This window comes from Aotus nancymaae, unplaced genomic scaffold (assembly GCF_030222135.1).
Source record: "Aotus nancymaae isolate 86718 unplaced genomic scaffold, 86718_ANA_hifiasm-v0.15.2.pri h1tg000034l, whole genome shotgun sequence".
In the NCBI taxonomy this organism is placed as follows: Eukaryota; Metazoa; Chordata; class Mammalia; order Primates; family Aotidae; genus Aotus; species Aotus nancymaae.
The window spans coordinates 162,277-189,809 of NW_026988448.1; the positions used below are offsets into that span (position 1 = coordinate 162,277).

The following is a 27,533-nucleotide window of genomic DNA, read 5'->3' on the forward strand; positions in this document are numbered from 1 at the left end:
GAACAAGTCATCAGAACACAATCGTGCCAAGAATCAACAACTTTGCTATCTTTGACCATTTCTTATGAGATAATTGCTTTTAAAAGAACAAAACTGGAAATTATGTGTGAACATAATCACTTCGCTCTAGAGAGCTGATGAAATTATCTAAGCATTTGCTTTTTACTGAGCGTTTTCAAACCAGTGATTACCTGATTGTCTGAAACACTGCAGCTCCCGTACCTGGACAGTCTGGTCATGACTTTGGCTTTGTTCAATTTCATATCGTAGGCGTTGGCTCAATCTTGCAGCCACCATAATTTTGAGCCATGATTTTTAAAAATTTTGCTATCCAGCCTATCATAAGCTATCCTGTGTTTACACTATTTCTGTCTGATATGCAGATGGTCAATGTCTTTCTTATCTGCCACATTGTAACTGGTTTGGAAAGGGAGCAGGCTAAGGACAGAATTCTGTGGCTCCTCCTCAGAAGCCCCAGAGACTGTCATCAGCCCATTCATTTGATGCCTTTTCCCTAAAGCTATTGAACCAGATGCAAATCCACTGACCTCCCTTCAGAGGTGGTTGCTCCTGGGGAGGCCTTGCAGGTCCCACCCGTTCCTCCCAGGTCTGCAGGTGCAGAGTGCCTCCCCCTTCACCAGGGGACCTTGGATCAGCCCCCAGGACCCCCAGTTGTCTCTCCACCTTCAAGCCACAGGAGTTCATTCTCTGTAAAGTGCTGATGATGAAGCAGGTCAACCCAATCTGCATGGCTGTTTGAGGACGTAGGGCTGAGATGACTTCATTTTCCTCCTCTCTGTCTCCTGCCAGGAATGAGCAGGGAGGTGGATGATCTGCAAAATAAACTTGGGAAAATTTGCTGTATTCAGATAATCATTTGAACCTCGAGGAAAATGTGTACATGTGAAAGGTTTCGTGATTTGAAAACTTTAGAAACTGTATCAGATGTGCTCCACCCCCCAGAGGTCTTCATCTGCATTTCCCCATTTCTTAATTTCAGGGGACAAATTCCCAGAGCTCCACAGATGGCCCAGGATGGTGGGAGGGGAGCCCAGATGAGCTGAGAGTTGGGGCACGTGCTCTGTGCACACGGCTCGACGCACACCTGCTTTGCCGCATGGACTCTGGAGCTGCAAGGAAATAGGCCCTTGGTCCTTGTGCACACGGATGTGAACTATCCTAAAGAAAGTGGAAAATAAAATATAACAAACTCAATCATTTAAAATTAGCCCAAACCAAAAACAGTACAGAGGCTGTCACAGTGCAGTGCGTGGCCACTTGCTGTTGAGTCCTTCGTGCAGACATTGCCGAAGGGCCACGGGCATGGGAGAAAGTAACAGAGGTCAAGGTGTGAAAGCAGGAGGTTGTTCTCGGAGCAGGGACACCGTCATTTTGGGCTTGAGTCTTTTTACAGAGCGTATGTGGTTGTGGCACGGTGCCACTGTTTGGCTGTGTCCCCAGCCAAATCTCATCTTGAATTGCAGTTCCCATAATCCCCATGTGTAGTGAGAGGGAGCTGGTGGGAGGTAATTTGATCACAGGGCCCACGCTGCTGTTCTCATGATAGTGAGTGCTCACGAGATCTGACGGCTTTATGAGGGGATCGTCCCGTTCATGCTGCCTGCTTCTTCCTGACGCCATGTGAAGAAGGGTGTGTTCGCTTCCCTTCTGCCACGATTGTAAGTTTCCTGAGATTTTCCTAGACATGCGGAACTGTGAGTCCATTCAGCCTCTTTCCTTGGTAAATTATCCAGTCTCAGGTGTGTCTTTATTAGCAGTGTGAGAAGGGATTAATGTACTTGGCCTTTGCACTGTGGCTAGGGGATTTCAGGGGCCTGCCTCTGTCGTTGAACTGGCTAATTCACTGCCGAGCCTCCGTGTACTCATTAGGAAAAAGAGAATGATACAAGTCCTGAGATTGCTGGGTTACTGTGAGATTTGGATGAGACTGTGTGTGTAACTTTGCATGGCACAGGACTTATTGCATGCGGTAACTGTGCATCAAGAGTGGGCTGTGATTAAAATAAGCATATTTATAGCCTTTTTATGGGGATATTCTCCCCCAGTGGTCAATAGATTTAAGAGTGGGTCATAGGTCTCAAGAGCCTACCACTTCAGGCCCAATTCGAGTCTGTAACAAACACTTCAAATAGCCCTCACCAAAGAGAACGTTGTTTCAGAACTATTAAAAGTGCATGCTCCTAAGAGAGAAGTCCAGCAATTGAAACGGGAGCTAACCCTTCTGCACAGTCCAGCTGGTTTTCCAAGGGTTAGGCTACAGGATCAAAACTTGGCAGATGTCAGAGCACCATAATTATTTTGGAGAGTTTCCTATAGGGGAAGCTGTGTTTTCTAAATGCTTCCCAGTCACAGAAATGGGCCATCTTAGACATGATTTCTCTGTGTGAATACGGAGACAGCAAACATTTGGGAGCTCTCAGCCTGACTTCTGATTTCCTTTGACTCTAAAAAATGTGTGTGGCTTTTAGTCACTTTCTAAGCATTATTTCAACATGACTTTATTGTGGTTTCATAAAATAGGCTATATTGTATTTGGCTCAAGGGCTACATTACTTTCAGAGGCCAATTTTCAGATGCTCATTTAAACAATGACTTAGCAGCCCGCACTTCTTCAAGGATGCTTAAGTGACTCCGGATGCCGCGGGGTGTAGACTGCAGCCTCGCTGAAAGAGTCAATAAACACATGCCCAGGAAGAGCGTTCTCACGCCTTGGGGAGCACTGCACGAGTTCTCTCTTATGTCAAACTTAAGAGCTATTTTATGGGGGTGGTCAAAATCTATCAAGAATTTTATTACATTCTAACTGTGGTCTCTACTCTAGGTGATAATTTAAAGGACAGGATGAAGGGTATTCACCAGACGTACGTCTGACATCCAGCAGTTAGTCATCCAGCTGGGGAGGTTTAACATGTACTAAGCTTGTGCGAATGCAAAATCCCATGAGGAAATGAAGAGCGTAGGGAGAAAAGAAACCCTCAGATCATTCCACTCTGTGGGGGCAGCGCTTTCAGGGGTCCTGTGGCCCTGCACGGGGCCACCCAAGCCTCCCTGATAGCATTTTTATTTCATGTCTATTTTAATCAGCATTTTATGTTTAAGAAACACTTTATTTTTGGAGGAAAGCATTTTTTTAGGTTCATGTGTCTAAAGGTCGTGTTGAAAGCATAAATCTTGCTGAGTCGAAAGTTTCCTAGGGCTGGGCACGATGGCTCACGCCTGTAATCCCAGCACTTTGGGAGGCCGAGGTGGGCAGATCAATTAAGACCAAGAGTTTGAGACCTGGTCAACATGGTGAAACCCCATCTCTACTAGAATCTAAAAATTAGCTGGGCATGGTGGCACGCACCTGTAATCCTAGCTACTTGGGAGGCTGAGGCACGAGAATTGCTTGAACCTGGGAGGCAGAGATTGCAATGAGCCAAGATCACACCACTGCACTACAGCCTGGATGACAGAGCAAGACTCCATCTCAAAAAAAACAAACAAAAAAAAAACAAAGTTGACTGGTTTAACAGTTTTTTTGGTGAGACTTATTTAGGACTCTCATTTCAAATCATTCCGGGAAGTTTATAAAAATAAACATTTTGCTCACTAATTAATTTATAGCCTCCTAATTTGAAAGCAGTTTTACATAGAACTGAAATCTGGCAGTGAAGGAGGAATGACATGTGTGTGGTGTGGCTGATGACGTCAGCCCCCAGCCTGTGAGAAGCGTCTGCACTCAGCTGCTGTCTCCTGCAAAGACTTCTGCCGCGAAAGCTTTCAACACGGGATGCAACTCAGTGGCTCTAACGCGGCTGTCCCCACTCCTCGGAGTCATTCATCAGCTGCGCTCGGCTAAGGATGAGTGGCACGGGGCTCGGCACAGGTGATCGTCACGCCAGCACGGTGCACTAACGCAACAGAGACATTCTTGCGTGTCTGAGCCTGTGTCTCAGGCTCCGTAGAGTGATCAGGCTGTCAGCCTTCTCCGAAATGTGTGCACTTTGTTTCCTGATAATATGTGTTGGCTGTAGATGCCAGTGTTGAGGTCAGCAATGTGACTAGCCGATCATGGATTTAATAATGATATTTTGGATAGGTTCCTATATTTAAACATGGACCAGACAGCAGAGCTGGAGTTATGTCAGGCAAACAGGGACCCCCCCACCCCAAAGAGTACAGACTCACAACATCGCTGGAGGGGCGGAGAGTGATAGGGTCAAAGCTGCCGCTGGGCAACTGCGGACTAGGCTGCCTCTCTGTCACTGCGCTGACCCCGCTGTGGCTGCTGCCTGAGAACTGCTTGCCGCTCACCCTAAAAAGAGCTGGTGGCCGAGCCTGGGGTGGCAGCTGCCCTGAAGGGAGGGCACAAGTGTCTGGGAATATGCCCCCACCTCCCTCACTCCTTCCGAGCCCTCTCTCTGCATCCACTCAAGTCAACTCAACCAGACCTAGAGGCGAGGGACACGAGGAAATGGAGTCGTTTTTTCACGTTGTTGATCTTTCTAACTGAGGTGGTTGGGCTGGAGTATCTCACACTGAGTCATTTTAAAGCCAGCATGTTGGGAATACAAACACTAGCACGTGAACCGTGTCTGAGGAAGAGCGCATGAATGAAAGCCGTGGCCCGTGAATAAACCCAGACGGCACCTGTGCGCCAGGGTGGCTGCGGCCTTCCCGGGAGCTAGGCTGTGTTTGTGGGAAGGTTGTCACCGTTTCTGCAGTTTCCTGGGCCTGGAAATGAGCTGCGCGTCCCCGGGACGGCTGAAATCCTGCAGCGGGGGACTGCTTCACCTAATGGAACACGCTCTTCTGTCCGTGTTGTCATCCTACGCGTTTCCACCACAGTACTCTCAGGAAGTGAATGCTGCCCAGTCTTGTAGCGCAGACGTGCTAGAGGATCATGGTGTGGGGGAGAAACAAACGCTCTTTTTAAAGGAGAACGTCTCCAGCGCCCAGCTTCCCCGTCCGGAGTGGGTGACGCCTTGAGAGGAGAAGAGGATTCCTGTGTGTGTCATTTGCATTTACTGTGTGTAGACCTGGCTTCAGTTAAATCTAGATGAAAAAGAAAATCAGGATTCTGTGGGCTTGGCTTTGACATCCCAGCACTGTTTCAGAGGCTGAGATTGTCAGTATCGAGCTCGCTTTGTTTAGATGCAGCCGTAGATGGTGTCTCATTCATTGCATCGTCATTGGCAACCCCCACCCACACCACCGCCGTACCACCGCCGTGTTGGCTCTGGGTGGCTCTGGGTGGCATGTGTAGATGTAAGGGAAAAAAATCCTTGCTTAAAGTTACTTCCAGAATGTAGCCAGACTTCTGCTTCCACAAGACCTGACCTTCTGTTGCTCTAATTCTGCCGAGGCTACTATTACAAACTTGTTTTCATTCCATAGTTAAGAAAAAGAAAAATCAATGAGGTAAATGCTTTTTTAAAAGTTTGAGTTGAAACGTGACCGTTGTGCATGTTTCTGAGGCATGCGACATTTTGATTCCTGCGTAGGGTGGAGTACCTGGGGTAGCCGTCATCTCCAGCATCTATCTTTCCTTGGTGTTGGGAACATTCCAGATCTTTTGTAGCTGTTTTGAAATATACAGTAAATTATTGTTAAGTATAATTTTTCTATTGCACTTTTGAATATTAGAACTTATTCCTTCTATCTCACCGTAGCTTAAGTCCATCATTTCCTGGAAAATTGTTAAGAATTAGGAACTGTTGTTGAATGAAGACATTCTGGCAAATACTCGGAATGCACGTGATTCTGTCGTAGGTGGACCAGAGTCCGCCAGGCAGGTCCCCGGAAGGTCAGCGTAGGAAAGCGTTTCTCAGATACATGCCGCTTGCATCCCTGCTTTCAGAACAGACTCAATCATGAGATTACAGAGACTGCAGAAATGGCCCAGTCCTGGTCCCGTTTGAATCCCTGGTGTGACCCCGGGACGCTAGAACGGGGCAGCCACAGCCTCCGAGTGGGAGCCCTTGCCTCATGGCAGATCTCTCTGGGGAGCTTCACGCATCGGCTTTCTCTGCCATGGGAAGGAGGGCGTAGATGTGTTTTTCTGTTTGGTTTCTGAGGAGGTAACTGCTCCCTAATTTGGGGAGGGGAAGCCCTGGGGTGACCACTGCTCTGTCCTGATGGGTCACTCACTGCTCAGCCCTGCTCGGCCCTCCAGTCTTGTTCCCTCAGGTCCTCGTGGATGTCGGCACACCATCTTGGTGTTGTGTTGTGTTGCATTGTGCTTGTGTTGGGTTGTTGTGGTAGTTGTCCTGTGGCTTTCAACTCGGAAGGACTGGCCGCTCTATTTCCACGGTAGGGTTCATGGGTGGTGGGGAGCCTGACTGTCCGTTGGATAAGAGAAGGGAAGCGTGGAGGGGAAGCGTGGAGCAGGCTGTGGAGGTGGGCTGGTGGGGGGCTGCTGCAGACGCTGAGGGGCCCCGGCAGCCAGGCACCAGCCCCAGAGTCCCCCGTTAGGCCAACACCTCGCCAGTGGTAGCGTCGCTGCCCCTGGAGGACACAACACAGCGTCACAGCGTGTGCAGAAAACATGCGCCCAGATGTTTTGAGTTTAGTAAAATGTAACCTCACTTGAAATCAGTCAAGGACATTGGAGCTACAGAATGTATACGAGTACATGGAAGCTTATGTCTTATGACAACAGTACATGAACTTTTGAGGTTTATGGTTTAAAAATATAAAGTCGATCTTGTTAAGACTTTTTTCCTTAAATTTATTGTAAAAGATGCAAAGGAGGCAATATTGTAGAAAAAAACTATAAGAAGTAAAAATAAATTAAGAGTTTGGAAAGAAACGTTTCTGTGTTTGACTTGAAAGCATTTCTTACACTGCATACGTGGGGAAGGAAACAAAAGCGCTAGTCTGTGCCTGCACATCCGGGCACCTTTCTGGGCAGCTGGTTTTGCATAGTTGGTGTCATCATGAGGCCTAGAGCAGCCTGCCCGGACCTTCCCCCAGCCCAGACAAGGCAGGGGTGGGGCTGGGACAAGGTGGAAGGGCGACTCCTGCCTCTGAACTTCACAAGCCTCGGAGTTTTCACCAGTTCACCCTTTACCTGGCCACCCCTCCACATGGGTCAGGTAGCCAAGGGGCATACGGGGTTCTCCATCCATCTGACCTCCTGTGAGGCGGTGTTAGGGGAGGCACGCGTCCACAGAGCCACCCACTGCAGCAGGCCACTCCACGCCGTCAGTGCTCAAAACCATTGACCACGCTGTACTATCTTAGGCCCGTCTAGAAGTACTGGTGATGCGGTTATTATTGTTCCTGTAGACCTCGACAGCCTTCGGATTAGCAACTGTCTGCAAAGTAGCCAACGGTGGCCTCACTCCTACCGGGAGGCGGTGATACCTCCAGAAATAATCGGAGATGCTCTCAGAAACCAAGCCTGCGTGACTCCATGTATTAGTGGAGGGCTAGGCAGCGATGAAGATAAAGGCCGTTTTCAGAGATCCGAAGCCAGGAAGCAACGTGTGCAGACGCAGCAGCGTGTCCTCCTCCGTCCTCTGAGTACGACGTGGACGCGTGCGAATCTCGGCCTTCCGTGACGTTCAGAAGCCCGAGGGTGTGGGTGCTGCCGGCTTGCTCTTGGGCGCAGACTCCACGTCGGTTCTCGTTTCTCTTTCTCAGTGGCCTTGTCTTACAATGAGGGCCTGCTCCCTCTCTTCCCTTTCGTAGCTTGGGTGAGATGATTCTTGATCTGGCATCCAGGGAGGCACTGGCACAGATCCTCTTCATATCATATACTAGAATGAGAATCGCTTCCCAAAGTGTTATGGATATTCAAATGTTTTGAGAGTAAACAGTTAAATGTCACTCCTAAGAATGACTTAGGTCTACCTGAGAATTTCGTTGTCAGTTTGGAAATGTTCCAAAAGACTTTTTTCAGGAGAAAATCCAAGCAGAAATCGTTTTTTCGTGCTGAGTAACGCTGAGAGTGAGAATAAAGTCTTGCAAATCAGGAAGGCCTTGAAGAACACCAAAAATACTCCTAATGCTTGGCAAAATACCTATTGCACAAAACGCCTCCTTAAAACACAAGTGCGCCCTGACTGCTCGCTCCTCCACGGCTGGCAGAGCAGCTCACCGAACGCCAGATCCAACCTGAAGAACTCCCATGCACCTGTAACACTGACTTTAATTTTACTTATATCACCACCAACCCTCCAGGCCTCTTCACCAATACCTTAATTTAAAAGCTCCTTGAGGGCAAAATTGGTGCTTTTTACCAAGTATCTTGTTAATAAGCAGTTTTCAAATAAATGGTTGAATGACCTAATGTCCTTGAGCAATGTAGGAAGGCTTTAGAAACACACACATCTGTCTTTAAGATAAATATTCACCCTTGACGTATTAGCTGTGATGAATTCCCAGTGCACACCCTGGCCTTGGATGACCTCACCCAAAGAGAATTGAACTCGAAGGCAGAGAATTTCTGGAATGTCATGGTCAGAGGACCTTGGGGAGTTCATCCAGCACTCAGTGTAATGGATGAGCAGAGGCAGGGCGAGAGCAGGCGCCTTCACCCAAAGCCTGGGCCGTGTCTGGTCACATCTTCACCGGAGGAACTTCCCAACTTCGTCAGGCGCTGACTTCTAACCAAGCGCTCATTTCTATCAATGTGTCAGTTATCAGTGTTAACTCAGCAAAGCACTGTCTAAAGCCTAGGGACCTCTTTGTCTAGAATAATGAAAAGATACATTGAAAAGTCAAGAATCTGTAAATAAATATAGAAAATATAGAAAGTAGAGTTAATGAGCAACTTTCAGACTTGATTTAAGATTGTGAAGTTTGATGCTTTTTCTTCAGTGCCTTTTTAAAAGTATGAATAGTCCTGAGCATATTTCATCGGATAAAAGAAAAACTTCAGCTGAATGAAATTTAAAAGAGTTTAATTGAGTGATGAACGCTTTGTGAATAGGGCGAGTGCCCAAGCCAGAGTAGGCTCAGAAACTCCAGCACAGCCACGGGTGGACGAAGACTTAGGGACAGAAAGCAGGAGTGAGGCACGGCGCCAGCCAGAGAGGTTACCGCTCGGCGGCAGCCTCATTTGAACACGGTGTCCACAGTTGGCTACGTTGGATCGGCCAAAACTTGGTGCTGGTCACAAGTGTGGCCTACGGGCTGTTGACGCCTCCTCCACCTGTTATAGTTCACGACATGCAGAGAAACCTTTAGGCTGAACTTAAAATACACAAGGAGGCGGCTTCAGGCCAACCCTGATTTAACACAGCTGACGTCTTACCCATCCCTGGCCGGGACTCCTTTCCCATCGCGCGGTGGTTGAAGCGCGCACCTGTCACGATGAAACTGCGTCTGTCTTGAGTCATCCAAAGCAGGCGCTTGATGTTGTCAGCGCTCCCCACGGCAGACGCCCCGCGGGTCCAAGGCCAGGCCCTTGAGGGTGACGCACTGACCAGCTCCCAGTTTGGAGGGGGATTTCTAAAAATAGACTTTGTCTACCTTTTACAAGCATCAGGCATTTTATGAATCTCAGAAGTGCCTAAAGAAACTTTCCTAACACTGTAATAGTTTTCTTATGTTTAAGCTGCATGGAAAGTTAAAAGCTGGAAAGCCGTGTGTTAAGTGTAATGACAGGCATCAAACGCTTAACGGAGAAGGTGGGATACCTGGGAAACACCATCTCACGCGCCTTTCTGTGGCTGTAGAAATATATGGTGAGAGTTGAATTAAATCCTAAGAGTGGGCTTGGGGGTGACGTCGATGCTGTGTTCCACTTGGAGTATCTCCGTGTCCTTGTTCTGTTCCCCAGGCTCTACCTGACCCTGGCTGTAACCAAACCTCGAAAGTCCTGGGCCCTCTAACTCCGTGGTTTCTCCTGAACCCATCCCAGGCTCTCCAGGGTCTTCACTCTGAACTTCGCCTCACAGCCCTTTGCCTGGACCACGCAGCAGCCTCAAGCTGGGCTCCTGGGTCCTCCCACAGCTGGCTGGGACCCACAGAGGGGGTACTGTGACACTTTAAAGCACAGTCAGATTGTGTCACGTCTCAGATTCTCCTAAGGGCTTCCAGTGTCCTTCCAGATAAGGTCCACTCTTGTTTCTGTGACTCATAAGACCCCCTGGGTTTCGGGTGCTCCCTCAGTTCTTCTGCCTCATCCTTCCTGCTTCGTCCTTCCTGCTTCGCTCGACACACCCTGGCATCTCAGGGCCTCGGGAACGCCACGCTGCCTGGGATGTGGGGTCTTCGTGGCTTCCCGCCTCACTCAATGCCCCCTGGCATCTCAGGGCCTCGGGAACACCACGCTGCCTGGGATGTGGGATCTTCATGGCTTCCCGCCTCACTCAATGCCCCCTGGCATCTCAGGGCCTCGGGAACGCCACGCTGCCTGGGACGTGGGGTCTTCATGGGCCTGCCCTGTGCCCCCAGCACTCTCCTCCCTGTTCCAAATGGCTCACTCCACACCACCACACCTGCCAGGACAGGCGTGGTGGAGGGCAAGGGCCTGGTCCGCTGTTCTCAGCCGTATCGTGGCCTTGGGGCAGTGTGCAATGCTCCACAGCCACTCAGCACATCCCCCTGCACGTGGGATCCGTTTCTGCTTCCACCCCCAGCAAGGTCGGGTTCTTGGCACCATCCAAGCCTTCAGTTTCCCACCGAGTGTGACCTAGGCCTCAGTTTCTCCCTCAGACACTGATGTGCTGATCAGTTTTGCCAGGTGGCTGACCTGACCCCCTCACTCAGGCCAGCAAAAGCATTCCCGCGGTCCGTGGTTGGTGAATCAGAGCACAGGCCGATCATTTGATAGAAATTATTGGACTTCCAAGCCAGAGGAGTTAAAACTGCAAGTGGACAGACAGATAATTACGATGGCGTGAACACCTGTGTGCGCACACAGCCGCTCAGAGGCATCTGAAAAGCTGAGAAGCTCCTTTCATTATTCATTCTTTTTTCTTCATTTCTCATCTATACCAGTTTCCTCAACATTTGAGCTAAACTATGAAAACCAATTTTTAAGCCACCGCTAGATACTTAAAACCAGATGAGTTAGTCTCATTATCCGCAGACACTTCATGCCTAATAAGCTAATAACGTTGGTTAGGTGTGAAACCTCCCGTCCGCCCATGCACCTGCTTCCCCCGTGTCCCTGTCCAGAGCGCACCTGTCGGGCAACGCGCAGCCCCCACCGTCGTGCCTCTGTCGGGCGACGCGCGGCCCCCACCGTCGTGCCACTGTCGGGCGACGCGCGGCCCCCACCGTCGTGCCACTGTCGGGCGACGCGCGGCCCCCATCGTCGTGCCACGCGCGGCCCCCATCGTCGTGCCACGCGCGGCCCCCATCGTCGTGCCACTGTTTGCCTGCTGTCATCCGACAGTCTCTTCTTGATCAGTGAATGAGGAAAGCACGCAACTCCACTTGCCCCTGCATTCATTTCCTTTAGGGGCAGTACTGAGTATTCCAGGTTACAGGAAGGAAGCAAAAGTTCATTAGGAGCATGCGGCGAGGAGGCGACTGAGGGAGCAGTGGGGAGCATGCATGCATTTGTGTTTAAAAGACAAAGAGAAAAGGAACTACATAAACTTACCAAAACGGGAATTTTTTTTACTAAAAAAAGGTTTTTGTTTCTTAAGGAAATTTCATTGAAAGCACAGAACACATTCATTTTAAAAGAGTGAAAGTCAAAAATGCTTTTAAAGCATCAGGATATTAACCCAGTTCCTGAAAAGTCCGTGGTCCATAGGCTAGGGTCTCAGGGACCAGCCAGTTCAGCCAGTTTGTTGGCCGGGCCCCAGGGTTGGGAAGGGCTCAGGGCTTTGGAAGATGCGCAGCTTCGCTGCGGGGCAAAACCAGGGTGGAACCCACGTGTTTCCACAGAAACCTCATAGATGTCAAGAACTTGGATTCTTCACATCAACCCGATCACCTGCGCATATTTGGGCTAAGCTACCCACTTCACGGCTTGCCACAGATTGGAAATAAATTGGTGAACTTACTCTGTTTCAAGCTTTGAAAAGAACAATCTGGTTTTCTTTCTTGAACTGGCTTATTCTTCCCCCATCAGCCTGGCCGTAGGTTGCTCCCGCTCTGTGTGGTCTCTGTGTCCCACCCAGGTGGCAGTGTGTGTGGGGTGGCACCTTCGCTCTATGCCTCTGTTGACCCAAGACTTCTGAACTCAGTTCTGTGGACAGCTGGAGAACGTGCGGTGCGTGGAACTGTCCCAAAACAAAGAGTGACTTTGGGTACATCGCTGAGCCTGCACGCGGTGGTTTTGATGCCAACCCTTCCATGACGCGGTGTTTGCAGGGGCCGTTAGACCCCCAGGAAGAAAGCTTGGGTTGGAGTGTGCTAGCAGGGACCCACCTGAGTGCCAGGCTCCTCCCACAGGTTCTCAGCGGGCGGCTTCCCCAGGCTGAATCAGGCGCCGCAGAACGTGAGCAAAGGGCGGCTTTGCTCTCCACAAGATGGTCCTGAGGAGTCAGACCAAGGGTGGTAGGCAGGGCGCAGGCACCCGGGAGAGGGACGAAGGTCTCCGCCGCCATTGCCGTGCCAGGCACAGCTGTCATGGGGGAAGCAGAACCGCTCTGTGCGACAGTGGGGAAACCCAGCTCTGCTGGGGTCGTTTCTCTTTCACCTCAAGCCTCGTGGCTCCTTCCATGCATTTGCTAGACCTGGGGCATTTCATGGTGATGAAATTTTCACTTCCTGGTACTTCTGCAATTTCTCATGCAAGGAACATTCACTTTAACAGAAGGAAAGTCAGTTTCTTTCTTCTGATTGCTTCTAATCTCTCATTTTTATCTGCCTTCTTCAGAAATACTTCTGAAGCACAATCATCCGTCAGTAGTCACAAGCCTAATTCCAGCTCCTGGGGGGACTGTGAAGGGGAGAGGCGGCCAGGACTGAGCAGGACTGATTCAGTATTTATCATTTTAGAAGTAGATTGTGCTTCCTATGTTCAGAGTTGCTTTTTGCATTAGAGTCCTACAGCTTTTATATTATGTTAGTCATGTTTCATGATGAACATCTATTATTTTCTCATTTAAAATATTGTGTTGCTTTATCTCATTTGGTGGAATATGATTAAATTAACGGCTAAAAAATCCCCCTGGGTATATCCCTATTACCACACCAAATACAAGCATAATTCTTTCTTAAGGCTGTCCAGTACTGAGGATTATCTAACATGCTTTTCTCCCAGGCAATCACATTTTTCTCCCTCGCCTCCATATTCCTCTCAGACTCTCTGGAGGCCTGTGAGGGCCTGCGAATTCACAGAGAGCGGCCCTGGCAGGTAGGTGCTCGAGGTCCCATGGGTCCCCAGCCTCACCTGCACGGCGCCTGCCTCCTCACCCTGGACGAGTTCTCCTGTACGCCGGCCTGGCAGGGCTTCTGCCCGCGTGTTCCCCAGCCTGTGCCCTGGAGGCGTTTTCAGCCCCCGGGTGGTTTTTCCCATTTCTCTTCCTAGTTAGTCCCCCCGAGGGGGAGCTCAGCCATCTGTAGACCAGGACACCCGCCCCAGGGAGCCGAGGGCAAGTGGGCGGCCCTTTGGAAGCACCGTGACCAGCGGCCTCTGCAGCCTCCGGTCCTCTGCCTTTCTGAGGGGACGTTCAATGAGATGGTAACTTCTTCGTTGGAAAGTAGCATTTGCCTGTGGTCATGAGGCTTTACTCTATACATTATGATCTCCTTTTTCAGTTGTGTCCAAAGGAATTTTTTTCACTCTCAGCACCCCCCACTCCCCGCCCTGTGAAGGCTGAGCATCTGTTTTCTGAAGTGTGTGTTTAGTGAGTGGAAACCAGCATGGATGGGGTCCGGCCATCGGCAGCTCACGTGTGCTTCAATAGCAATAACTCAAAACTCACGTGTCAAAAAGACACCTGGGAAAACCAGAGCGTCCTTAGCTGCATGAACATGCTGATCTCCCAACGATGTGGCTGCTGTCCACAGCACGGCCACGTGGTCCCCATCAGCGTGCCTGTGACCCGGGGCCGAAAAGCCCACGCGGCACTGGTTTTCCTCACGGCAGCCTCAGCCTGTCTGCTGAGGAGCCCCGAGAGCCTTCCTCATCTCAGACCCCCTTCCTCCTCCGAGGGCGCTGGGGAGGTGGGGAGGGCCGTTCTCTCAGTCCCACCCGGCTTTCTGCATGGGCTCTGCAGCTCTCTGAGTCTTCCACGTACTGAGCAGGCTCCAGAGATTGTCAGCCTCTTCGGAGGGGCTGTCTAAAACTTTTCTTATCAAAAAATGGAATCTAGATTGGGCAGAAGTTGGCTTTTCACTAAGTGTGCGGTGTAAACTCCCTTCCTGCTGGAGTGAGGACGGTCCAACCAGGCGTTCTAATGGCCGAGATGCCTTCGAGGCTCAGAAGTCTTCACGAGGCGTGCGCAGCCCCAGCCGAGCCCCAGGGAGGGGCAGCCGTCCCTGACACTGGGTCTGAGACGGGCGTGGCACAGTGGAGACGCTGTCCCTCCAGGCTGATGCCTGGCTTCTCTCTTCCGTTTCCCTCCCAGTATCTTTTTCTTCTTTCTACCAAACTCTGGAAGGGCTTTCTTTAGAAAAAAATTAACAAAATGTAAATGATGACGAGGTCTAGGTCGGTTTATCACCTCTCCTGTGGATATTTACACGCACACAGACCCAGCTGGAATGCTCCCTGCTCCCTGCTGGTGAAGCTCTTAAAGCCACTGGTGCCATCCTCAGTTCCCCTCGGGAAACGAGGGGGGGCTTCTGTCACTTGCACTTGCTTATGGATCCTGCAAACATTTATTGGGTGGCTGAGCGGCTTCTCTAGGTCAGGAGGGCATCCAGAGTGAGGAGACCCACATCCATGCCACCCAGGCATAAGGACATGGATGCTGCCTGTGTCTGTGTCCCCCAGGACTGGGGCAGTAGCACAGGGAGCAGTCCCAGGATAAAAGACGCCAGAGGAAGCGGACAACTTCTTTCCAAAGTTATCTTGAATTTGGGGTGGGATGAGTGTCGCAGGCATAGAGTTGAGGGAATTCCTTCCAGCATGTGAGAAGAGTGTGGTCAGGCAGTGATGGCGGGGAAAGGCCAGCTGCAGAATGTTGAATGACTACATTATTCCCTGACCCCGGAATCCATGGACAGGCAGCTCCGGGCTCCAAAGCTGTGAGCACTAACCCCTGCTGCTGCAGAGAGTTGGCATCGGTGCCCTGTGTGGACTAGTCCTGAGGACACGGGCGTGGCTGGGCTCCTGCTGTTTGCCCTCCTGCCTCCCTCCGCTCCAAGAATCGAGGTGGCTCTGGACAGGGTGGCGGGTGGTGGTGAATGGCAGGTCCTGGCCTCGTTCACCAGGATGGCCAGCCTCTGTGCCCTCAGCATGTGCTCCGTGTGTCCCCTGTCCCTGCTGTGACACTCTCTGGGAGAGTGACACCACCCACCTCGGGGTGCAGTTCTGAAGATCAGTGAGATACTAACACCTGTGAATTTTAGTCTCATGTAATAATTCAGACAACTATGTTTCTATGGCTCAAAATCAATATATGTAGTGCAATGTGGGTGCATTTAAACTAGCTCGTTAATAGTAAGGTAGCCCAAAATACACATTTTCAGACACTAACACAGCATGTCGCTGTATTTTAGAGGAAAACCTGTCACTCTTTCTGAGTTCTGGTAACTGTGAAAACATGCACGTGTTTTTCAGGTTGCCCTGGTGCCAAAAAGCATGAGTTTCTGACGAGTGTCCTGGACGCGCTCTCCACGGATATGGTCCACGCCGTCTCCGACCCCTCCTCCTCATCAGCCAGGTATGCTGTGTTCACCATGGGATGACGAGGGGGCGGGGTCCCAGGATTCCGGGGAGTCAGGAAAGTCTCAACATTGCATTTTGGCGACCTTCTCAGCTTATTTGGACACAGTGGGGCCTTAAAAAGGAGCCCTCTGCAAACGCAGGACACTGCTTAGCAGGTTTTTCTTGTAGCAAGACTAAGTCACTGAAGATGCTGCCTGAGCAGTGGTATGCGGCCCTGAGCCGGCCGTGACTCCCGGGGCTCTGTGGGGTAGTGGGCACTGACCCTGGCCCTGTGGTGGGGAGTGGGACAGGGAGCACAGCTCCTGCAGAGGGCTTTGTGCTTTGAAATTGCACTTTAGAGTTACCCACTGGATTTTAAATCCTTTGAAGGCCAGTGTTTGCTTTGCAGTTCTCAAATTGTGGTCATGTGTATTGCAGTGAAGTGTAGAGCACATATATCTGCCATCCTAACCACTTACAGGCGTATGATTTGGTTGCATCAAAGACATTCACGCTGTTGGAAATAGGACTTTTTGAACCCTAGGAGTGTTCTTTGAGGAGATCGTGGCATTCCCACACTCCCAGACCTGGGCCTGGAGCTCAGGGGTAGACTTTGTGAATTTCCTGACCCTCCTCTTGCCCACCTTCCACAGATCGGCCTAAGAACAGTGGGAGGACCCCAGCGTTTTATTGTGACGGCATTTCCAGCATCCGCTTTTCCCCCTGAACTAGCAATACTTTATCTGTGTCTTTCAAATCAATTTTTGATGGAAATTTCCACTTTTTAAATTTTCTTTAGAATGTTGGGCTTTCTCCCCAGAGCCCCCAACACCCAAACCTTGATTATCTCAGCCACTTTACATGATTTTTTTGGTCTCCTGAACTAAAAGGCTCTCCTCTCACTGTCTCTTTCCTAAAGAAGGCTTGAGGAAATTAAAAGGCAATGCTAACGGAAAATGTCATGAATGTGTAGTAAATTAAAGTTAATAAAGCAGGCCGGTGCGGTGGCTCATGCCTGTAATCCCAGCACTTTAGCAGGCCAAGGCAGGTGGATCACTTGAGGTTTAGGAGTTCAAGACCATCCTGGCCAACATGGTGAAACCCTGTCTCTACTAAAAATACAAAACTTAGCCTGGCACAGTGGCGAGCACCTGTAATCCCAGCTACTTGGGAGGCTGAGGCAGGAGAATCTCTTGAACCTGGGAGGCAGAGGTTGCAGTGAGCCAAGATTGTGCCACTGCACTCCAGCCTGGGCAACAAGAGCAAAACTGTCTCAAAAAAAATTTTTTTTGATAGAGTAAAACATGTAAATTTCAACTTTCCATCTTCTATTCTTGGAAAGACTGTTTTTGCAAACTACAACTGGAGGCAGTGAATAGATTGCTCTCTGAAAAGCCGCTCTGAAAGTTGAGAGATAAGCAATGGTGTGTGAGTGCCCTGAGCCCCGTGGGCTTGCACTGCCTCCCTCGCGGTGTTCTCACACCTGGGAATGTGCAGCTCATCCCAACAGGCGGAATCCAGAGGCCGGCACCCCCAGAAGGGCCAGCCCACACGTGCACACACCCTCCATCTCAGCGAGAAGGTGCATTTCTACCATTTGGTGCACGTTTAAAGTCCTGACTCAGATTCAGACCTTCCAGAAGAGTTTTATGTATGTATTCCCTAAAATATTGAACCTAACACAATCCAAGGAAAACCGTCTAGGTCCAACTTACAGTGTGTTTAATTTGCACTTGTTTGGTGTACCTGTGACATAAAGGATGTGTAAAAGAGTCACATTCACAGGGGCCAGCAAAGCTCATAGTTCCCGTGTGTCGGGCGGGTGTAGATGCCTGTGCTGACCTGCCCACCTGGGTGCACAGAGGCCAGGATAAGGGGACTTCTTTGCTCTTTGGGACCAGGCCAAGTGCATCTTTGCTGTGCACGGTCACTGTATCATTTGCAATTTTTCATCTAACCTGAAAGATGCTTGCTAAAAATGTTCTTCTAAATTATTTGTTGACATTGTTATGTCTGATGACGAAGGCGCGCGGTCTTAGACACCAGGATTGCGAGAACTACAAGCAGGGGCCGTGAGTTTGATGAAGGACAGGGCGAGGAAGAGGCAGCCAGGGGCTGCAGCGTCCTGACGGCCCTCGTGTTCCTTCCAGGCTCTCGGAACCCGACCCCAGCCACACCCTGGAGGAGCGGGTGGTGCGCTGGTACTTCAAACTGCTCGACAAAAACTCCAGCGGGGACATCGGCAAGAAGGAAATGAAGCCCTTCAAGAGATTCCTTCGGAAAAAATCGAAGCCCAAGAAATGCGTGAAGAAGTTCGTGGAGTACTGCGACGTGAATAACGACAAATCCATCTCCGTGCAGGAGCTGATGGGCTGCCTGGGTGTGGCCAAGGAGGACGGCAGAGCCGACACCAAGAAGCGCCACAGTAAGAGCCTGACCCACCCCACCCTTTGCCCTTTGCCCTTTGCCCTTTGCCTTGGTCAGGCCCTGAGGCCTGGGAGGTCCGCTTCTCACAAACGCAGTTACAGATTGTGGTTACAGCCTTGAGGGGGCAGGGGTGCAAAGAAATCAAATATGTTGTTGAGTTGTAGGTCACCTGCCTGCAGGAGTAAAAATGCTGATTGATGACTCCTCGTGGGCCGCGTGCTCAGGAGAGCCCGGGTTCAAAGGGCATGGATGGCGCATTGGTTTGCAGACAAGGCTTTTTACCGTTCAGACCACGGTTGGCTCCCCCAGGATGGACTGTCTTCTGGCAGTTGAGGTGCAAACCTGAGACCAACCCTGTGCCTGAACTCCAGCCCAATGTTCAGGCCAGTTCACGAGCAACAAAACCATTGCTGGGGCCCAGACCAGTTATTCCAATGGTTTTAGCAGATTTACCAATTGAAAATACTTTTTTGTATGGGCCTGGCCTACCCAACCCACTGTGACAGAAAGCAAGAGAATCCTCTGATGGCCAGAGCCCAGATCTTCTCAGGAGGCAAGCCAGGAAAAGCCAGGTCTCACTTTTCAGCGCAGAGACGGCACTGTGGGACACACGCGTGCCCTAGGTCCCTCTGCACGTGTGTGTCGATCCTGCTTCACATGTGTGCTAGGTACTCCTGCACGTGTCACGCTGCAGGTGTGTGTCGATCCCGCTAAACGTGCGCTAGGTACTCCTGCACGTGTCCCGCTGCATGTGTGTGTCAAGCCCGCTTCACATGTGTGCTAGGTACTCCTGCACATGTCCCGCTGCAGGTGTGTGTCGATCCCGCTAAACGTGCACTAGGTACTCCTGCACGTGTCCCTCTGCACATGTGTGTCGATCCCACTTCACATGTGTGCTAGGTACTCCTGCACGTGTCCCGCTGCATGTGTGTGTCAATCCCGCTTCACATGTGTGCTAGGTACTCCTGCACGTGTCCCGCTGCATGTGTGTGTCAATCCCGCTTCACATGTGTGCTAGGTACTCCTGCACATGTCCCGCTGCAGGTGTGTGTCGATCCCGCTAAACGTGCACTAGGTACTCCTGCACGTGTCCCTCTGCACATGTGTGTCGATCCCACTTCACATGTGTGCTAGGTACTCCTGCACGTGTTCCGCTGCATGTGTGTGTCAATCCCGCTTCACATGTGTGCTAGGTACTCCTGCACGTGTCCCGCTGCATGTGTGTGTCAATCCCGCTTCACATGTGTGCTAGGTACTCCTGCACATGTCCCGCTGCACGTGTGTGTCGATCCCGCTAAACGTGCACTAGGTACTCCTGCACGTGTCCCTCTGCACATGTGTGTCGATCCCACTTCACATGTGTGCTAGGTACTCCTGCACGTGTCCCGCTGCATGTGTGTGTCAATCCCGCTTCACATGTGTGCTAGGTACTCCTGCATGTGTCCTGCTGCAGGTGTGTGTCAATCCCGCTAAACGTGCACTAGGTACTCCTGCACGTGTCCCGCTGCACGTGTGTGTCGATCCTGCTTCACATGTGCGCTAGGTACTCCTGCACGTCTCCCGCTGCACGTGTGTGTCCATCCCGCTTCACTTGTGTGCTAGGTACTCCTGCACGTGTCCCGCTGCACGTGTGTGTCGATCCCGCTTCACATGTATGCTAGGTACTCCTGCACATGTCCCGCTGCACGTGTGTGTCGATCCCACTAAACATGTGCGCTAGGTACTCCTGCACGTGTCCTGCTGCACATGTGTGTCGATCCCGCTAAACATGTGCACTAGGTACTCCTGCACGTGTCCCGCTGCACGTGTGTTGATCCCACCGCCCAGGTGCCTGGGTCCTCTCGCACATAGGCACCAGGTCCCCCGCATGTGTGTCTGGGATCCCTGCACACATGTGCTAGATTTCCCTTCACGTGTGTCCTGGAGCTTCCTGCCCATGTGTGCTAGACCCCACTGCACATATGTGCTTGATCCCCTCATGTGTGTGCTGAATCCTGTACATGTGTGCTGGATTCCGCTGCACGTGTGTGCTGGACCTCACTGCACATGTGCATTAGAGCTTGCTGTCCTTGGGGATCTCTGTTTCCTGATTTGTATAATACTTGCTGGGAAGGGCTAGCAGAGACCTCTCAAATTCCTGTCATTTGTGATTCTTTTATTTATTGTCAACTTCGGTAACAAATAATATGAAAGAGAAAACAAGCTCGAGACCGTTTTCTGGAGCGTTGATTCACCGTGGTCTTTAAAATCCTCCTGGTAAGGTGCATGACTCAAACCTGTAATCCCAGCACTTTGGGAGGCCAAGGCAGGTGGATCACTTGAGGTCAGGAGTTTGAGACCAGCCTGGCCAGCATGGTGAAACCTCATCTCTACTAAAAATATAAAAATTGCCAGGCGTGGTGGTTCATGCCTATAATCCCAGCTACTCCAGAGGCTGAGGCAGGAGAATTGCTTGAATCCAGGAGGCAGAGGTTGTAGTGAGCCGAGATCATGCCACTGCACTCCAGTCTGGGCAACAGAGTGAGACTGTGTCTCAGAAAAAAAAAAAAAGAAAAAGAAAAAAGATTCCCATGTTTGAAGCTCAGCTGTGAGATGGGGCCCTTTGATCTGGCCTGGACTGAGGGTTCCTGGAGGAGGTGGCGATCATCGTCTGCCTCCTCTTCTCAGTGTTCTCGAAGTCGTCACAATAGTCACTCGGTGCTATTCAACCAAATTGGGCCCAGCCTAGGTCTGTGTCACAGTGAAGCACTTCCTGCTCATTTCTCTGTGAAAAGTCAGCTCTGAAAAACTAAGCTTTACTTTGAAGCTTTTTGTGTAGGGTCTTTGTGGTTAATGTGTGCCCTGCCGTCCTGCCGATGTCTTACTGAAGAGCCGACGGCCGTTCCTAAGGCCGCCTGCCTTCGCTCCTCATGCAGGAGGCTGTCCTCTGCTGACCCGGCCATCTGACGAGCTCAGAGAATCCTCGGTTATGTTCAATGTCTGTCTCCATCAAGGACTGTTCGGCAAGTGTGGGGGGAGCTGGCTTCTAACAGGACAAAACAAACAAGGAATCACTGGCTGATCAACTCAGTGCGTGAAGGCAGCAAATGTCCACTCACCGCTGTGGGACGAGGGGCACTGAACATGCTGCCAGTCTGGCAAGGCTCAGGATCCAATATCCAGTCCCACTTCACGGCTCAAGACCTCATTTCATTTTCATAGCCAACCTGGGCGTGACAAGGTCACAGACAGATGCCGCCATCCCTGACACTTGCCGACGAGGACACACAGGCACTGCAGTCACCAGCAGCGCTGCACGCAGCAAGCGCAGGGCCGTGGAAGTCGCCCACTCTGCTGGGCTCACTTCCTGTGCAGGCTCCTCCACCCACACCCGGGTGCACCTGCAACCTCCAGGCGTTTGGATGGAAAGCCAAGGATGCCCATTCTCAGTGGTAGCCCGTGTGCGATTTCCCCTTGTGCTTCCCGCTCTGTCTTCTGCCCGGTGGGTTTCCTGGGCACGTCTCTCTTACTGCCGCCTCATACTGCTTTTGGCTTCTTGGACTGGACTGTGTCTTAGTCCAGTTTGTGCTGCTGTAACAACACCGTGGATGGGGTAATTTATGAACAGAGGCTGGGCCGTCCAGGTCTGTGGAACCGGCATCTGGTGAAGGCCTTGTGCTGTGCCATGCCCAAACGGAAGGGTGAAGAGAGGGTAAGAAAGGCAGCAGGAGAGCAAGGGGGACCAAACGCATTCTTTCTTAGGAGCCCACTCCCGAGATAACAGCATTCACCCATTTGTGAGGGCAGAGTCCTCATGATGCAGACCTCGTGAACCTCCCAACGCCTCTGCATTAGAGATTGAGTTTCCACCACATGAACTCTGGGCTCACCTTCAGACCTTAACAGGCTGCCTTCTTCACCTCCTGTGCTTTTTCTCTTATAGTGGTCCCTGCTCCGGATCCCAGAAGACAAAGGGCGTATTGCTCTTTGAGACTTAAAACCTACCAGCAGGGGCACCTGGGAGGCCTGGGGAAGTGACGGGGAGATGGAGAGCAGGTGGCTGCCAGATCTGCGCTAGGGCAAGGGAACCATGGTGTCCCTCACCCCTGTAATTCCACAGAGAGGGAAGGTGAACACACAGCGGTGCACCGAGGGAGCCACTTGGCTGTTGCCCCATCTGCACGTGATGAGTGACACTTTGGGGCACTGGTGGCTGCCTGAATGGCTCCTCCTCCATTCTGGAAGTGTCCCTGCCTGTCTATAGAAGGCTAATTCTTATGGTTGTAATGAGAAATGAAGGCTGGACAGAGCCACCTGAAGATCTTTTTCACCTCATCTTCTTCTATTCCTGGATGGTGTAGGCTGGTCTTTTCTTTGCAAGGACTCCCTCCTGTTAGCCGTGGTCAGGTGGCTTGAGTAGCACCCACATCCCAAGCCCCCCACGGCCTCTGCGCTCCTCAGCCTGGTGCTACAAGGTCATGTGGTCCATGGCCCTTGCTGGGGCAGATTCCTGTCTACTAATTTCTTCAATTAAACCGAAGTAAATGTAGACTCTTTGTGAGGGAGGGTGAATGACTTCCAGCAATTCGTGGGCTTTTAAGTAGAGTAATTGGGCCCAGAGCTGTGATTATGGTGACAGAATGTTGAGATTTCGGGATCAAATGATTTCAGGATGGATCCACAGCAGCTAAGATGTTCTCCTGGAGGCCCTATTCCTACACCAGCCTCCAGAGGAACCCACAGCTCCCCATCCCACACCGCCTCAGGACACAGCTGACTGTGTGTGTGTGTGTGTGTGTGTGTGGAGAGGGTGTGGGGTGGCATGTGTGTGTATATGGGGTGTGTGTGGTGTGTGTGTATATGGGGTGTTTGTGGTGTGTGTGTAAATATGGGGTGTGTGTGGTGTGTGTGTATATGGGGTGTGTGTGGTGTGTGTGTATATGGGGTGTGTGTGGTGTGTGTGTATATGGGGTGTGTGGGGTGTGTGTGTGTATATGGGGTGTGTGTGGTGTGTGTGTGTAAATATGGGGTGTGTGTGGTGTATGTATGTGGTGTGTGAACACTAGCACCGGTGCTCTGGGCTGGATCAAGGCCTCTTAGGGCAAATGTCCTGCATTCATCTATGTGTCCTAGTATTTTAAAATGCAGTGTATTGATAGGAAATTTGAGCTGTCATTTGGCAAACAGATCACTAGACAATTGAAAAGATAGTCTGTTACTCACAGATCCCAAGGAAAGGAGGCCCTGCGGTGCTGTGGGGGCCACATGGGAAGCCCCAGGGTCAGCCAAGAGACAGAGGGAGCGAGGGATTGCACTGAGCCCCTGTCGTGGTCTCCCACGCAGGCTTGTCTGTAAACGAAGCAGCCAGGTTATAGGCTGGGTGAGCGTGGAGATTGTTGGTTGAGTGAGGATGAAGATTCTGGGGCTGGGTGAGGGTGGAGGCTGTAGTTTAGGTGAGGATGGAGGCTGTGGTTTGGGTGAGGGTGGAGGCCGTAGGGTGGGTGAGGGTGGAGGCCGTAGTTTGGGTGAGGGTGGAGGCCGTAGGGTTGGTGAGGGTGGAGGCCGTAGTTTGGGTGAGGGTGGAGGCCATAGGGTGGGTGAGGGTGGAGGCCGTAGTTTGGGTGAGGGTGGAGGCCGTAGGGTGGGTGAGGGTGGAGGCCGTAGTTTGGGTGAGGGTGGAGGCCGTAGGGTGGGTGAGGGTGGAGGCCGTAGGGTGGGTGAGGGTGGAGGCCATAGTTTGGGTGAGGGTGGAGGCCGTAGTTTAGGTGATGGTGGAGGTTGTAGTTTAGGTGAGGGTGGAGGTTGTAGTTTGGGTGAGGGTGGAGGCCGTAGTTTGGGTGAGGGTGGAGGTTGTAGTTTAGGTGAGGGTGGAGGTTGTAGTTTAGGTGAGGGTGGAGGTTGTAGTTTGGGTGAGGGTGGAGGCCGTAGGGTGGGTGAGGTGGAGGCCGTAGGGTGGGTGAGGGTGGAGGCCGTAGGGTGGGTGAGGTGGAGGCCGTAGGGTGGGTGAGGGTGGAGGCCGTAGGGTGGGTGAGGTGGAGGCCGTAGGGTTGGTGAAGGTGGAGGCCGTAGTTTGGGTGAGGGTGGAGGCCGTAGTTTGGGTGAGGGTGGAGGCCTTAGTTTGGGTGAGGGTGGAGGCCGTAGGGTGGGTGAGGTGGAGGCCGTAGGGTTGGTGAGGGTGGAGGCCGTAGTTTGGGTGAGGGTGGAGGCCGTAGGGTGGGTGAGGGTGGAGGCCGTAGTTTGGGTGAGGGTGGAGGCCGTAGGGTGGGTGAGGGTGGAGGCTGTAGGGTGGGTGAGGGTGGAGGCCGTAGGGTGGGTGAGGGTGGAGGCCGTAATTTGGGTGACGGTGGAGGCCGTAGGGTGGGTGAGGGTGGAGGCTGTAGGGTGGGTGAGGGTGGAGGCCGTAGTTTGGGTGAGGGTGGAGGCCGTAAGGTGGGTGAGGGTGGAGGTGTAGGGTGGGTGAGAGTGGAGGCTGTGGTTTGGGTGAGGGTGGAGGCTGTGGTTTGGGTGAGGGTGGAGGTGTAGGGTGGGTGAGGGTGGAGGCTGTGGTTTGGGTGAGGGTGGAGGCTGTGGTTTGGGTGAGGGTGGAGGCCGTAGTTTGGGTGAGGGTGGAGGCCGTAGGGTGGGTGAGGATGGAGGCTGTAGGGTGGGTGAGGGTGGAGGCTGTGGTTTGGGTGAGGGTGGAGGTGTAGGGTGGGTGAGGGTGGAGGCTGTGGTTTGGGTGAGGGTGGAGGCTGTGGTTTGGGTGAGGGTGGAGGCCATAGGGTGGGTGAGGGTGGAGGTTGTAGTTTAGGTAGTAGATGCACAGATTGGATTCTGATGGGATAATATTTGTCCCTCATGCTCAAGCTAAATCCCTTAGACACTCTCTTTGCAAGGTGGCAGCACTGTTCGGACAGCTGTTGTGAGCAGCGTCTTCCGACTTGGAAATGTTGTCCGTTGCCTCTAGGACTGGTCCACGTTGCTCTCTGCTAAGGCTGAGTGGACCTTGGTGGTGAAGGGTACATGGCGCTCTCAGTGGCGCTGGGAGAAAGCCCTGTGAGGAAGTGTTTTTCATCGCATGTATTGGTATACTGAAATGAAGGTGACCCTTATGAGTCATGAGCTGCCATGGGTCATGCTGCATGCAAGTGACTAGGGAATCTCAGTGCCTTAGGACCCAGGCATTTCCTTCTGGTTCACAGAGCATAGGGGCTGTGGGTCGCCAGCCTGCTGCCCTGGATGGGAATGCAGGGCCAGCTCGGGTCAGCACAGGTCTTGGGGGATGTGGCAAAGAAGCAGGAGAGGCTGAGCCACCCGCACAGCCACAGGGGAGGCAGATGCTCAGACATGGAGCCTTTCAGCCTCCCACATTCCAGTGGCCTGAGCCACAGTGTGGGGCAGGGAAGTAGCGTGGATGGGCTGGGGGTGCTTAGCCCCTGGCAAGGAGGATGGCTGGATAGTGGAGTGCAGCATGGCCTCTGCCGATGCTGCCATCTTTGGTGAAATGGTTAAGTTGCTGCAGAAGTTTGAGGTATCTTCTTTAGATCCTGCTGAATAATCCGATATATCTCAGCTTTACTGTCCTCTTAGTAATCAGGAAGAAAGCACATGATGACTTCTAGCAAAATAAGCTGCAATTTGGCAAAAGAGGCAATTTGGTCTGGTCAAAAATGAACGTTGTGGACTTGGATACATATTTAGCTGATTTTGCAGCCCTTTCATTTTCCTTACAGAATTTTTCTTTTTTTCTGACTCAAAAAAATCATTATCAAGTATATTGTTTCTACCCTGTATAGTTTGTAATAGCGAAAAGTCAGAAAAACCTAAAGATCCAGGAGGAGATTAGTGAGGCCATTCTAGATATCCACACTGTTACTAGGGGTTTTTTTCTGTATTTTCACTTACTGCTGAGCAATGCACTTTTTATTCTAAAATCTATGAGAATCTAATGAATAAGTAACATTTGAGCCTTTATTCTTAGAGATAATCAGACCTAGATCACAGTTTTCCATAAAAAATTTCTATTTTTATATGTACATATGTATGTATTATGGTTTTTCTCTACAAAATGGGATCATAAGTATATGTGCTTTCTAAATTAATCATACTTATTTTAAGCGATTACAAAAAAGTTGCATTTAAATGCATGAAACTATGACATATTAAAAATTTGATATACATTTTCACTTATAAAAAATGTAAATGAGAATAGTTAAAAATGATTGAGAGTTTATAAAGATAAGAAAAGACATATTTCTGAGGAACTAAAAAATAAAAATTCACAAAAGATTACAACATGCCCTCGTAATTCTCCAAATATAACCATTACACAAGAACTCAGAAATTACGAGATATTCCTTTTGACCAAGTTATCTTTTCCCCCCAAAGTCCTGCTGGCTGTGACTCCTCCGGGCACGTTGCTTTCAGCCCAGGGCTTGTTTGTCCGTCACCTGGAACCAATCAAATCATTCCATACCGGTGTTGTAAACTTCCCCCAACCTGGAACCAATCAAATCATTCCATACCAGTGAACTCCCCCAACCTGGAACCAATCAAATCATTCCATACCTGGTGACGTAAACTCCCCCAACCTGGAACCAATCAAATCATTCCATACCGGTGAACTCCCCCAACCTGGAACCAATCAAATCATTCCATACCTGGTGACGTAAACTTCCCCAACCTGGAACCAATCAAATCATTCCATACCGGTGAACTCCCCCAACCTGGAACCAATCAAATCATTCCATACCTGGTGACGTAAACTCCCCCAAGGGTTCCTGAACTTTATTTTGGTGGTGGTGAAATACATAGTCTGTCTCTCTCTGTCTCTCCTATAGTCTCACCAAGACACGCTTTTGTTGATGTGGCATTGCTATACATTTATTTTGAAAATGTATATCCTGTTCTATTAAAATTAACAAATAATATATGAATTTCCTGCCTTTCATGTATTCTGAGTAGTGCTTTCCCCAGCCGCATCTTAAGTGGAATATTCTGCCAGGTGACATTAATGAAATTTATGTTCTTTTCATGTATATAGTAAGGTAGGGTTTTTTTTTTTTCTTACACTCAAGAATATTAACTTTTTTGGCCAGGCATGGGGGCTCATGCCTGTAATTCTGGCACTTTGGGAAGCCAAGGCAGGTGGATTTCCTGAGCTCAGGAGTTCAAGACCAGTGTGGGCAACATGGCAAAACTCCATCTCTACCGAAAATACAAAAAATTAGCTGGGCATGGTGGCACACGCCTGTAGTCCCAGCTCCTTGGATGGCTGAGGTGGGAGGACTGGCCTGGGAGGTCGAGGTTGCAGTGAGCCAAGATCACACCATTGCACTCCAGCCTGGGTCGTAAAGTGAGACCCCATTTCCACCCGCCACCAAAAAAAAGAATATTAACTTTTTCTTACAACTTT

The 27,533-nt window shown here is 50.8% G+C and overlaps 1 protein-coding gene across 1 annotated transcript in view; it reads left to right on the top strand.

Annotated features, from left to right (window-relative positions):
• The window catches only part of SMOC2 (SPARC related modular calcium binding 2), a 138,785-nt gene that overhangs the window by 104,176 nt on the left and 7,076 nt on the right, over positions 1–27,533 (top strand). The window contains exons 10-11 of the mRNA XM_064384093.1: positions 15,647–15,749; positions 17,884–18,158. Coding sequence (XP_064240163.1) covers positions 15,647–15,749; positions 17,884–18,158 — 378 coding nt within the window. The remainder of the gene's footprint in view (positions 1–15,646; positions 15,750–17,883; positions 18,159–27,533) is intronic.